The following is a 13,131-nucleotide window of genomic DNA, read 5'->3' as shown; positions in this document are numbered from 1 at the left end:
CCCCCATTCATCTGTTAAAGCCCTAACCCCCAGCATGTCAGGACAATGGTGTATTTGGAGACAGAGCCTTGAGAGAGGTGATTAAGTTAAAATGAGGTTGGTGGGGTGGCCTCTGGTCCAGTCGGACAGGTGGAAGCTGGGAGACAGAAAAGCAGGTTAGTACCCCAAGAGATGACCATGTGACGGCACAAATCGAGAAGGCCATCTGGGGACCCAGCGAAGGGGAGGGGCCTCAGGAGGACCCAACCCTGCTCACACCTGGGTCTCAGACTCCAACCTCCAGGACTGTGAGATCACACAACAATTCCCTGTTGTTAAGCTGCCCTGTTACTGGCTAGGATGGATAGATGGGTGAGGTCAACGGGAGTCAGGGCCGGTGGGGCGCTGGAGGCGCAGGTGAGCGTAGGTGCGAGCGAGCGCCCCCTACAGAGCTGAGAGGAGGTGTCTGCTCCTGTGCCAGTGGGAGAGTGAGGGACACAAGGGGTCGGGGGGGCGCTCAGGGGGTGACGTGGGTGACCAAACCACCCTAAACTTGGAAGCAAGAGAACAAACACCAGCCTCACGTTCAGGGTCCCTGTCCCAGACGGCAGCGCGGGCACCTCATTCCCTTTGCTCTCCTTCACGCACCCTACACTGGCCCAGAATGAAGTCTCCGTGGTTCCCACACACCGCAGCTCGCTCAGCACCATTCTCCAGCCCTTCCCTCCGCTGGAGTCCCTTCCCTGTTCCCAAACCTGCTGTCTGTTGAAGGCTTACTTACTCCTTAGACCAGCGAGAAAGCTTTCCCGATCTCCCTCTCTCCCACCAGATGCTAGATCATTTCATTCACCCCAGGATCATGAGACAATTGAGTTACGTGGCCCACAGTGACACCCAGCAAGGAGCTTCAGTGTGTGACATGAGGCGCCCGGGAGCCCATCCTGACCTCACGAACACGGTAGCTGTTTTGTGACCATGTGCCCAGTGACCTTCAGACAACGCTGGACCTTGGCCTTACACACATCACACGGACAGGGCCTCCCCCTGACCTTGGACTGGCTGGGCAAACAGTGAGAGGAATATCTGCCAAGGCAGAAGAGGCATTTTGCAAGGGAAAGGCACACAGGAGCGGATCTGACCCCATGAGGGGGTCCGATCCTGAAACGCTGTCCCGAGCTCAAAGTACAGCTGCAGATGAGCTATCTGGCTCCAGCCGCAGCCATCTGCCAGAGCACACGGCCACACGGGTGCCCTCCGGGTCCCAGAGCCTGAGCCTCTCTCTGTCCTCAGCCTCGGAGTAAGCATTCACATCCCCTCTGTGAAATGGGTACATACTGGGTTGAGGGACTCAGAAGGTGACAGACGCAAAGTGTCCCCAAGGGCTGCCCCAAAGTAGGTGCTCAGTACTTTGGGGGTGTAGCCAAAGCTTGGGGTTCTGACCTTGTTTGATCCAGGGGGCTTCCTTTTGCAACACAGTGCAGACTCTGGGATCAGAGTGGTAGGGGCAGCCTCTTAGGGGGGCAAGCTGAGGGTCAAGCACTCAGATTTAAGGGGGCAGCTAGTTAGGGAACAATTGAGTGAAAGACTCATTCACTCCTTCATGGATTCTTTCAAGTGTCCAATCCCATTCATTTGATAGGTGAGTAACTGTCCCTAGTGGCTTTCATAAAAGAGAGGATAAGCTTACCTGCATCACAGGGGAGCGGGTGGCTGAGAGGCGCCCGACCCAGGCTTCTGGTTCTCAGTCATGTCTTCCCTGCAGCAGAGCACAGGGCTGCAAATGTGGGTCTGGGGACCACACTCCCAGGGTCAAATCCTGCCTCCGCCCCTTAGAAGCTGCGTGATTGGATAAGCAGCCCGCTCTCTGCAAGCCTTGCCTTCCCCATCTGTAAAATGGGGTAACAATGGTACCCACCTCACAGCAGAGAAAGGCAATCATCCAGGTAAAGCACCTAGCGCCAAGCCTGGCACACGGTAATTAATGTCGCCATTCCCAGCGTTATTTCCGTAAAGACAATGACGCCCAGTGTTTGCAAAATGCTTTATTGTTATCATTGACACTAACATTCACGGTTAGTCATCAATGTCTTCGATAGATAGGCTAGTATTTGCAACAGGCCTCCGTGCTCCCGCCCCCAGCCAACGCCAGGAGGTCTAACTGGAGCCACAGGATAGTTCGATGCTGCGATGGGCCATTTCCATCCTGCTGTCCACTCGCTTTTCTTCAAGGACAAGTAGCACTGGAATGTGTTAAAATCTACTGTGACTGGCGGAGAATGCCCCAGCTTCCTTCTATGATGTCAGGGAGCCTTCAACCTTCACCTGATCCTTCATTGTATGCGTGGGGGAAATAGAGGTCCAGAGAGGGGCAGTATTACCCCAAAGCCCACAGCTGGTTAGCTGGGACAGAAACCCCATTCCAGACTCCCAGTTCAATGTTCTTCCCACCCCATGATGAACTCACTGATGGTTGCTATTGCTGGCAAGAGGAGGACTCGGCTTGGAAATACATTTCTTGGTAGAAACGTCTACCAGAACAATCCTCCTACGGAACTGTGTGGCACTGGGCTGGACATCAGGGGCCTGGATTCTGGGCTTCTCTCTACCACTCACATGCTGTGTGACCTTGGGCAAGGCAACCAACCTCTCTGGGCCTCACTGCCAGACTCCACTGATGAAGGGTGAGGGCAAGACCAGATGCTCTCGAAGGTTCTTCAAGGTGTCCATGTTGTGTAGTTGTGTGAGAAGAAGCAATCATTAGAATACCCATACTATGACTATTATTACTTGTAAAAGCCTCATTAGTGCATGAAACCTGTGTAAATCACCAGGTCCCAGCGGACAGGTGACACTGTGTGCCTTCCACTTTGGCCTCTCAGGAGAAGCACCGACCTCAGGGGTGGGTCACTTTGCCAAAGAAGAGGACGTTCGTGGAGTTCTCCACAATGAGCATCATGAAGGGCCTGTTGAACATGACCCTCTGCGAGCTCATTGGGGCCGACTTGAACATGAAGATTGTCTCTGTGGCTGCAGCCGCTCTGGTCCCCGACTCGTCCACCTCCACCACGGCCTTGTGCACCATCTGCAGGAGACAGCAGGTGTCACCGAGCCACCAGGGGCTGGGAGATGCCATCCCAGGAGACAGCAGAGTTTCTGCCTGTGGCATCCCTGTCCAAGTCTCTGCGCAACCGCGCCACCAAGCAGGTGGCAAATGACGCGGTCGTGTGGCTACCGTGCACCAGGATCTATGCCGGGAGGCGACCGCACTTGTGCCTTTCCTTGAATTCTCACAGCATCTCGCAGCAAGGTTGCGACTCTCCAATGTTATAGAGAGAAAAGAGGCTCAGAGAGGTCAAGAAATTGTTGGAGGTCACACAGCTAGTGAGTAAAGGAGCTAGCGCCTAGTTCTTCGTTTTGATTGCTGAATGAGAGCCCCCCCCGCCCAAGACACAGTGCTGGATATGGTTTCCCACTGTGCATAGGATAAGACACGAAGTGATAGCTTTGCTTCTTGAGGAAAAAGAGGGGAGTGAGGGAGAAAGAGAGAGAATGTGGAATGTGGAATGAAATGGAATGAAAGGAGCACCATGGAGTGGGAAGGAATAGAATAGAATAGAATAGAATAGAATAGAATAGAATAGAATAGAATAGAACGGAACAGAATAGACTAGAATAGGAAAGAATAGAATAGAATAGAATAGAATAGAATAGAATAGAATAGAATAGAATAGAATAGAATAGAATAGAACAGAGTAGGACAGAACAGAAATCTCTGAAAGCAGGGGCTCAGGGGCTCAGGGCTTCCAAGCTCACCTCAGACACCTGGATGCTGGAGTGGTTGGTGATGCCAGTCAGGTCAGCATGGGAGGTGAAGACGTCATTGATGCCCAGCGTGGGGAGGACCTTCTCCAGCTGGTAGGAGCCCTCGATGGAGAACTTGGGAAGGTACAGCTCGAGCTGCCTGGACAGAGGACAGGAACATTGTGAGAATCTTCCCAGAGCATCGGTTCACGGAGCTCATATTCCCGCTCTCTCCCCTCGGCTTTGCAGTGATCCTCCAGCCCCTTGTCTAGAGCCCTCCCCACTCTGGACTTGGTCCTGAGCTGTCCCCAGAGGTCCCTGCCCGTGCTGATGGCCCCATCAGGAAGGTGAGTGTCCAGCCCTGCTCCATCCAGCTGGACCAGGCCCTGGGGGCCGGGACCTCAAGCAATGGCTCCAGGCTTGGAGGCCGCTCCTGGGCTGGGTGAGACCTTCCCACCCCTGCGGTGTGTCCCTGGCAGTGTGCAGGGCCTGGCTGGCCCCACGTGGCCTGCGGAATACCTCTTTGCAAACATCTTGAGCCACTTCCTCAGGGTTTTCTCATTCAGTCCGTTCTCCAGCTGTCCCATCCTGCCCTCGCTGGGGAGAATGAAGAAAGCGGTGGCGTTCCCTTGGTAGGGGACCCCCACCACCTTGCAGGAGAGGCTGCGGTCCAGGAAGTAGTAATAATGGCCTTCCCGCCTCATCATGGGCACCTGCACCACCGTCTCCGAGGTCACATGGAAGTCCTGCTTTCGGGTGCTTTTGTGGTCAAAGCTTGCCTCCCACTTGGCTAAATACCGAAACGGAAAAGACATTAGAAATTCTTAGCTGCAAATGAACAGCGTCGAGAGGGTAAACCCATCCAACAAAGCTCATTGTCCTTGGCACAGTCTCCTCGGTGTCAGGGCCCGCGGAACCCCTGGAATAGAAAGGCGAGCCTCTTTATAATTTCGGGGACTTGCCTGAACTTTCTTTTCTTTTCCCTCCACATGGGCAAAGCAAGGAGGATGCCTCTCATGTCTTTGGAGGCCCTCGACCGCCAATGGTGTTTGTTTGATTCTCCGGTGTTACTCAAGGTCAAATACGCTCGGGAAGAGGGTCAACGATACGGACGGCTGACCAAGCGACACTACACCTGGGGGAGTTTTTCTGTTTTTCACTCTTTTCCCACTTTTGGATTTTGATCTAAGTTCGGGAGAGAGGTTTGTAAGTTTCCTGGACATACAAGGTTCTTCTTGCTGAGAAACCCTCAGGTACCCTTCCTGCTCTGATTCCTGCTAAACTTCTGCATCAACGAGATACAAGTAGTTCTTCCCATCTTCTTAGTAGTCATCAGTTTCGGAACCCACCCCAGTGCCCACGTAGCTTATGTCACAGTGGTCCCTGCAGCCTGGTGTCCTAGAGAGAGCCCTGCCCTGGGGGACAAGAAATCTTGGATTCCAAGCTGGATTGCTCGCCATCTGCACTCCTAGGAAGGGGGCAGGTGGTTAACAAGCTAGCTATTTTCCTCTTTCCTCCCTCCTTCCCCTCCCCTCCTTTATCCACCTCTGCCTTCCCATCCTCAGCCAGGCCCCATACAGGCACCCAGGGTCTCAGCATCTAGAAGGAGAAGAAGACCTGAGAGCCAAGATGAGTAGGGGTAGCCACAAGAAACGCCGGGGGGATGAAGGGAGGGATCAGCTGTCGTGGGCCAGGGGGAGAGGACTCTCCAGAGGGACAGGTGCTTGTCAAGGGATTTCTCCGCCGAGGGAACAGCCCCTAGGAGGGCATGGGGGCAAGGAGGTAGGGGTAGGGAAGGCCCTCCAAGGTGCCTCTAAGACCTGCAACCCTGCCCCGAGTGGCAGTACAGCAGCCATGGTGATCTCGTGCTTTAGAGCCAGTGTGGAAGCTGTGACCCCAGGGCCCATGGACAGGACCCAGCTCTTCCTCAGTGGGGGACACAGCAGCCCCTTTTGATAGCCCCTTGCCCCATAGGAAGATGCCTGTCTTACCCTTGGCTGCTTGTTGGCCTCGCGCTGTCAACGGGCACCAGAAGGAACTAACTCTACTCCCACCCCTTTATGTGTGTGGGAATTGGGTGCTCTTTTGACAAAAGCAGCACAAAGGAGAAAGTTCAGGCTTGTGCACAGGGGTCTTACCTTTAAAGAAAATGTAATTCACCATAACCATGACCTCCGTGCTATCCAGGTCCTTAGCCAAGTCCACAATCTTGCCTTCAGTTTGCTTTGCCACGTAATCATTGATCTGCTTCTGGGCCTCTGCGGGGTCCCCAAAGTTGGTGGGGAAGGTGTCTGCCAGGTACAGCATCTTCACAGCGTTCATGAAGGCGTCCTGCAGGTGCACCGTGGGGCTGATGAACAGGGCGTTGCCGAGGCGCAGCTGGATGTCCCTCCTGGGCCGGGCGAGCTCCTGCAGCAGCTCGTGGGAGGCGTTGTGGAGCTCCTCCTCTGAGCCCTCCTGGGGACTGAGGCCCAGGCCCTCTAGGATCTGCACCTTTGTGCGCGATCGCGCCCCCAGGGCCAGCATGGCCAGGGCGGTGGAGATGCTCAGAGGGGAGAAGAAGACGTTCTGGTCGGGGGCAGCCGTAGCCAAGGCCCTGTAGAGGTCGAAGGCGAAGTCCCTGCTGGCGGGGGCCACCGTGCTGAGCACGGGCGGCTCCTTGACTCTCTTCTTTGCCTCCCGGGAGCGGGGGCGGTGCAGGCTAGCACCTGGGGGGCTGAGAAGCAGCAGGCATAGAAGGAGGCACAGCTGCATTGTGGCTGCTGCTCGTCCTGAAAGGCAAGTGGGACGGCGTCCTCAGGAGTCTGCCCTGCGGGTGCTGGGGGATCGGGGCAAAGTGTGGAAGGCCCATGACCCAGAGTTGTGACCACCCGCCGTGCCGCATCTAAGGGAGATGATGAGCCCGGGGGAGTTGGGAGAGGGGTTTAAGGAGAGCCGTGGGGGCTCAAGGACAGAGACTCGGGGCACGTGGGCATCTAAGGGTCAGGAGAGGGAGGAGAAGACAGAGCCTGCAGACCCGTGGTGGGGGCTGGTCACTGGGGCAGGGGTCCTCTCATCCACATCAGGGTACATGCTACGGGGGCGTGGGGTGTGGGAGTGCACGGCTCCCCTCCTTCGGCCTGATCGGCATCTCTGAGGTTCCCAGGGTATGGGAAGTCGCCTTTCCAAGTGGACTGTGACTGTCACTTCAACCCCTGGGGGCAGCATTTTTGCAAGGTCTGGTGCTTCTTCTATGAACTCAGATCAACTACCCGCCATGGGCCCCTCAGATGGCTGGTCTAGCCTTGTTCACTCAGCAAATAGATAATGGGCATCTCCCACATGTCAGGCAGGGAGCCAGGCTCCAGAGAGTCATTGGTGAACACGCGGGTGCCAACTGGGTCTTTCCTTCCTCCCCCCTGGGAAAGGGGTGTGCTAGGACCCCGGGGCCATCCTCGCACCTCGTCAGAGGCACCTCCCCCCAACCCCATGAGGAAATTCTGCCCTCTTAATGTGAGCACCCCAACTTCCCTCCTATTCTATGATGGCTGAATTGTGTCCCCCCAACTCCTATGTCGAGGTCTTAACCCCCAGCACCTCAGAATGGGACTGTATTTGGAGACAGGGTCTTGGAAAAGGTATTGAAGTCAAAATGAGGTCATACACGCAGGCCTTGATCCAATCTGGCCGGTGTCCTTGGGAGAAGAGATTGGGACCCAGACACACACAGAGGGAAGGCCCCGTGAGGACCCAGGCAGGAGACCGGCATCTGCGAGTCGAGGAACCAGCCCAGCCGACACCTTGAGCGGAGACCTGTTTCCTGTTCTGTGATGCTTTGTTAGGACAGGCCGAGCCAAGACATCTCCTCTTCCTTCCGTCCCCCAGATGAGGAGGCCTCCTAGGTGGGCCCCGGGGGGTCTTCAGCCCCTCTTCCCCTTCCTCCCTCCTGTCTACCTACCTAGACCCCTCCCCTCCAACCAGAACCCTTCCTGTGCCCGGGCCTCCCAAAGTCCCCTGTGCTCATGGTCCGCCTGGGACTAGCCCAGACTCTGCAGCCCAGCCTCCTGCGTTCAGAGCTCGGCCCCGCTACTTCCCACGAGTGCGGTGTAGGGCAAGTCAGCCACGCCCCGTGGCACTGCCCCACCTGTACAACGGAGGGGACACGCGTACCTGTGCCAGGGCGTGGCTGGGGGCTTTAAGTATCCACATAGGACAAGGATTGCGGCTGGGCCCGGTGGATCCCTAGTGCCGTGGCAGGGTCAGCCGTGGCTGTGGCTGTGGTGGAAGGGTCAGCCGTGGCTGGGACAGCTTCCAGTCAAAGCCCCACCGAGATCCCCCAGTTCCTCCGCTGTGCCGTGGGGTACACGCTCTCACCGCACCCTTGCTCTCATATGGGCCTGGCAGCCTGTCTGCTGAGGAAAGCCCTTGATGGCGAGGACTCCCTCCAGCTGGGTCTTCCGCCACGAACACCACGTCATCAGGTCCCCAACCTCAGGGTCCTGCCAGAGTCCCGTGACCCCCCCAAACCCCAACCCCAAAGGGCCCCAAACAGCTGCATTGGACATGGCATGCTAAGTGGCCCACTGCTGGGGGCGTAGGGGGGGGGCTCCAGTGATCTTGGGGGTCTGGCAGACCTGGGCTGCTGCCCTGTCTTTGAGCAAAATCAAGTGACCTGAGCAGGCCATGCCCACCAACCCTGGCCTCCGCATTGCACCTGAGCTCACAAAGGAGGCTCATTCAGAATGTTCTGTCTGCAGAACCTCGAGCCACCCAGAGCCCCATACAGCAGCCTCCGCTGTCACTGGCCTGCCGTTGGCTGCGGCTCTGTCTCCTCGTAGCTGCCCCCATCAGCTTCACACGCACCCTCAGAGACAGGGGCTTCTACTAGCACCTTTCTACAGAGGGCATCTGAAGCTCAGGGAGGCCGAGTCACTGGCTGACGGGGAACACCGCTTGAGCTCAGACAGATCTGACGCTCAAAGCCCATGCTCTAAACCGCCACGCCATTTGGCTTCCCCGGATCCCTGGCCCTCCTTCCGCGTGACAGCCCCCAGTCTTTGTGTCTCCCGCCTCGCCGGCCAGCAGCAGAGCCACTCATCCGCAGATAATTGAGCAACGGGTCCGGGCTTCCCAGGCTGACACCCCCTTTCTGCGTGCACCCTGGGAGTGCCTGTCTTTAAACGACATGGGTGGGTGTTGTAATCTCTGTGGCCTTTAAACTAGTTAATTTTATGGCACAGTGTGGTCCCTCCCGCAACGTGTTAGAGCCATCAATGTAGCAGGGGGCTGGGAGCGATCCTGCAGCTCAACCCCTCCCCCCCTTATCACAGAGTAACACCCGGCTGATAATTACTTTAAAAGAAATGCTTTCAAAGAATAGTTGCAGACAATTGAGGGAGTGTCCTGCTTGCATGGAGCCCAAGGGCGGTTGGCTCCGCAGGACATAGAGTTCTGGCCTCCTGTCCTTGCAGCCCGCCTGGGGGCCTTGGGCCAGTCCCTGCCCCTCTGCAGGCCTCAGTTTGTTCTTAAACCACTCAAGGTCTAGCATGTGTTGTGGCCAGTGACCCTTCTCCCTGCCACTGAACCCCCCTCTCGCCTCCCACCAAACAGCAGAAGTCTGATGGGCCAGAGCCACGTTCCCAGGGCCCCCTGGGTCTCCCTGGACAGCGGGGTCTCTGTGCAAGGGGCTCCAGCCTCATCCACTCTCCCCTGGGCTGCAGGTTTGGGACCTAGAACTCTCACTCCATTTGGGCCCACTCCCTATCTCTTATTAAAGCCAGTTTCATTAAGGATCTATTAAACACTCTACAAATATTACTACATTTAACCGTCAACGAAGGAAGCGTCATGGAGACTGTTTTACAGATGGATAAACTGAGGCTGAGCAAAATGGTACAGCTTGTCCCAGCCAGTGAGTGATAGAATGGGGATTAAAATCCAGATTCCTGTGACAGGTGTACACATGGCTTCTTGTCTTCTTTTCATGGCTCTGAGACATGATACCTCGTTCCTCCTCTCTCCTGTAGCTCCTGGTGAGAATTCCTGGGTCTTGCCCAAGCTGTGACTTGTATGAGCTCCTTTATACTCCTCCACAGCAACACGGAGTTGGTATCATCATCATTGTGCAGAGGAGGAAACAGAGGGTCAGAGAGATCACTTCCGAGAAAGTGAAGGCCTCAGATCGCTTCCGAGAAAGTGAAGGCCTCAGGGTGCTCGGTTCTGGTTTCCCAGTTTCGAGCCCAGACCGTGCCAGCAAATGCCTGGGCCTCTGGTGGGAAATGCACAGCTCGACAGAGTTTTGTGCCAACTTTGAGCTGGGATGAGTCTGCTCCAGGCCCTGGGAGCCCGGCCCTTGGGAGACCGGCTCTCAGCCAGGAGATTGGAGCCTGGCCTGGCTGACCCTCTCGTAGGCCCCCAATTCCAGGGTTTCTGCACATAGGCCCCCCGGGTCCATGGGAGGAGAGCGGATCATTCAGGCTCATCTGGCATCCAGGCCGAAGTGACTTGAGCCAGCTGGTGTGGGCAGGGGCTGGGCAGGCGCTGAGGAAGTCCTCCCACTGATCCCCACCATCCGTGCACTCAAAATCGGCTGCATTTATTCCAAATGTTAGGCAACGAAGTCCTACTGGGTCAACTTTGGACTCAGCTGGGGGAGGCGTGTGGCTGAGGACGTCTGTCTAGTGAAGGCTGACTGCAAAAGGGAGATGTAAGCCTTGGGGCACAGGTAGAGAGGGAAAGACAAAATCCCAGCTTTCTCTGGATTCTGAAGACCCAGGAGAGCTTCCTGGCAGCACTGACCTAGGAGGTTTCTTAACCTTCCTCCCCATCTCCAGATCCTCAGTGAGGCTTGTGGGTTTCTAGCTCCAGAGCGGCTCTGTCATCTGCCGGCCTCTCCCCATTTCCCCTGCCATGTCCTCATAGAGGCCCTCCCCCCTTTCACCCGACCACTCCCCTTCTCCTCCTGCCCCCGGAGCCATTCTGAAGGCATCTCCCTCAGTCACTCCCGGGGTCACAGCGCCCCATGGGGGCCAGATCCAGCTCCTCCCTGGGCCTCAGGCCACGCTTGAATGCCACTTCTGGGTGTTGGTGACCCCTTGCCCATGCCCGGCCCCTCCTTCTCTGTTGTTATTCTCTGTAACGTCCCCCACCTGATAGTTTGTCTCGCTGCTCCACCGTGACGTAAGCAGGAACCCACACGCGTTTGCTGGCGCCTTCCTGCGTTCCAGCCTCTTTCCCAGCTAGAGCATGTGCTCCGGACAGAGAGGAACCCCCTTGCCCTGACCCTGCTCTTCGCTGTGAGATTTGCAGTCAAGGACTGGCCCTCAGACCCCTTTCTGGAATGAATGAATGAATGAATGAATGAATGAATGAATGAATGAAGTCCTTCTCTGTGTCTCAGAGGTTTTAGATCCCATGCTGGATGCAGAGCCAGTCTGGGCACCCAGGGCAGAGCCCTCCTGGCCCCAGGGCTAACTTGCCAACTCCTGCCCTGCTGCTTGGCTTCCATTTCCCTTTTCTGTCTTAAAAACCATTTCATTGAGGTCCGACTGACATACAGAGAGCTGTACCTCTTTCCCGTGTACACCCGCGAAACCACCACCACCACCACCGACGGACCCATCACCTCCTGGCCACCACCTCCCCCGCCGCCCGCCACCTTACTCTTCACGTGGCGGCTTCTTGATTGGTGACTGAGGACGTTGGCCAGGGGAGCAACCCCCCCTTTATTGTCATATTTCTTGCCAAGGGCCCCATCCTTAGAAAAACTGAAAACTACACTTATTTGATGTCGACATTTTGCTTATTTAACAAATTGCCTGGGGTGTCTGGGTGGCTCAGTCAGTTAAGCATCTGCCTTCCGCTCAGGTCATGATGTCAGGGTCCTGGGATCGAGTCCCACATCGGGCTCCCTGCTCAGCGCGGAGTCTGCTTCTCCCTCTCCCTCTGCCCTTCTCCCCTGTGTGTGCGCACGCTCTCTCTTTCTCTCAAATAAATAAGTAAAAACTTTAAAAACAAGACAAACAAACAAACAAAAACCAAATCGCCAAACAGCCACCTGGAACTCGAGCAGCCACCGTGACCCCTCTGGGTGACAGCCTCCAGGCAGGGCAGCCCTCACTCAGGGAAAAGAGCGATATTCCATCCTTTCTCCTGATTTCTCAAGGTCCAAGATTGCAGGCACCAAACACAATACAGAAGAGCTTTGGTTTATGGAGCACTGCCGCGTGGACCAGACGCTTGATCTCCACGACCTCACCTTGGGGTTTCTCCACCTCCGAACTGTTCTTTGCCGCGGGGACTGTCCCTCGCCCTGTCGGGGGGTTTGCGGCGTCCCTGGCCTCACTCACCAGATGTCCGCGCAGCCCTGGCTCCAGCTGCGCCAACAAATGTCTCCAGCTCACTCCTGAGTGAGAGCTACCACGTCCTGAATCTGCACAGCCGCCGTGCGAAGGTGTAATAATTTGTGTCTTACCTATAAGGACACTGAGGGGCAGCCAGATTGAGGGTCGTGCCCGAGTTCGCACAGCCAGGGGGTGGGATCAGGGGGACCCCAGTGCCTCCAAGGCCCTGGCTCCTTCCCCAGCACCGTGGGAGTTTTCCTGGTCGCTCTGGGACAGCGCCAAAGCTTTGAGGCCCCCCCAGATCCCATAAGCCCAGTGTCCCGTTCTCACCATTCCCCGTACGCCCTCCAGCCCGTGGGCCCTCTGTCCATCCTCGGTGCCGGTACTTACTCTGTCCCGTGGCCAAGCGTGCACGCAGTGGAGGTCACGGTCCCTCAGTCCCTTGTGCTCACTGAAAAGCAGAGCTGGAAGCTCTGGAAACAGTATTTGCCACTGACCTTGGCTAGGCCCTGGCTCCGCCCCCGTGGGCCCTGCCCTGTCCTGTCCCCGCAGGCTTCCAGCCAACGGGCAGGCTGCAGGCAAAGCCACTGGAGCTCTGTCCCAGGCCACCCTCTCACTGCCCCGCCGCCAGCCCCACACAGACCCCCGTTTGCTTGCAATGGCACAGGTTCCCCAGGGAGGCCACCCGCTGCTGGCATTCCAGACACGGAGAAAGGGACACCCTCTGGCCAGCCTCCTTTCCTCCAGGCGGATTCCGCTGTCTCCCGCAGCCACTTGGCTATACATCTAGGGGAGCGCGGTGTGAGCCCAAGATCTCCACGGCCCCACGTGCTTGCTGGATTCGCGTAACAGTGAGAGTCTGGTGGAAATCAGAGGGACTGAGTGTCACCACGGCTGGATGAAGGGACCATTGTATCCAGTCCCCTGGCTGTGCGAATAACTCAATTGAGGCTCAGAAAGAAGGAGGGACTTTTCAGAGTCATGCATCAAATTAGGGACAACGAGAAAAAAATTAGGACAACATGGGGAC

General features: G+C 56.5%; 1 protein-coding gene across 3 annotated transcripts; it reads right to left on the bottom strand.

Moving 5' to 3' along the window:
- Positions 1–2,006: 2,006 nt before the first annotated feature.
- On the bottom strand, positions 2,007–12,578 carry SERPINA5 (serpin family A member 5). Of its 3 annotated transcripts, XM_087856203.1 has the most exons (6): positions 12,492–12,568; positions 12,108–12,243; positions 5,919–6,551; positions 4,300–4,570; positions 3,793–3,940; positions 2,007–3,061 (listed from the first exon to the last, which is right to left on the bottom strand). In XM_087856203.1, the coding sequence occupies exons 3-6, from the start codon at positions 6,532–6,534 to the stop codon at positions 2,873–2,875; spliced, it is 1,224 nt and encodes a 407-aa protein (XP_087712329.1). In that variant the 5' UTR covers positions 6,535–6,551; positions 12,108–12,243; positions 12,492–12,568; the 3' UTR covers positions 2,007–2,872. The 3 variants fall into 3 exon arrangements, with proteins under 3 accessions (XP_087712329.1, XP_045671765.2, XP_087712330.1); XM_045815809.2 differs by lacking the exon at positions 12,108–12,243 and having other exon boundaries at positions 12,492–12,578; XM_087856204.1 differs by lacking the exon at positions 12,108–12,243 and having other exon boundaries at positions 12,432–12,547.
- Positions 12,579–13,131: the final 553 nt, after the last annotated feature.

This window comes from Ursus americanus, chromosome 26 (assembly GCF_024610735.1).
Source record: "Ursus americanus isolate L20-20 chromosome 26, mUrsAme1.1.p, whole genome shotgun sequence".
Classification (NCBI taxonomy): Eukaryota; Metazoa; Chordata; class Mammalia; order Carnivora; family Ursidae; genus Ursus; species Ursus americanus.
Note: the sequence above shows the minus strand (reverse complement) of the source record. Positions and strands in the feature narration are given on the sequence as shown.

Excerpts from the sequence above, each read along its gene's own strand:
- SERPINA5 (XM_045815809.2), bottom strand. The coding sequence starts at position 6,534 with ATGCAGCTGTGCCTCCTTCTATGCCTGCTGCTTCTCAGCCCCCCAGGT. Across the intron at positions 4,571-5,918 it reads GAATTACATTTTCTTTAAAG|CCAAGTGGGAGGCAAGCTTT; the intron begins GTAAGACCCCTG and ends TTCGGTATTTAG. Across the intron at positions 3,941-4,299 it reads CTCAAGATGTTTGCAAAGAG|GCAGCTCGAGCTGTACCTTC; the intron begins GTATTCCGCAGG and ends TCCTCTGTCCAG.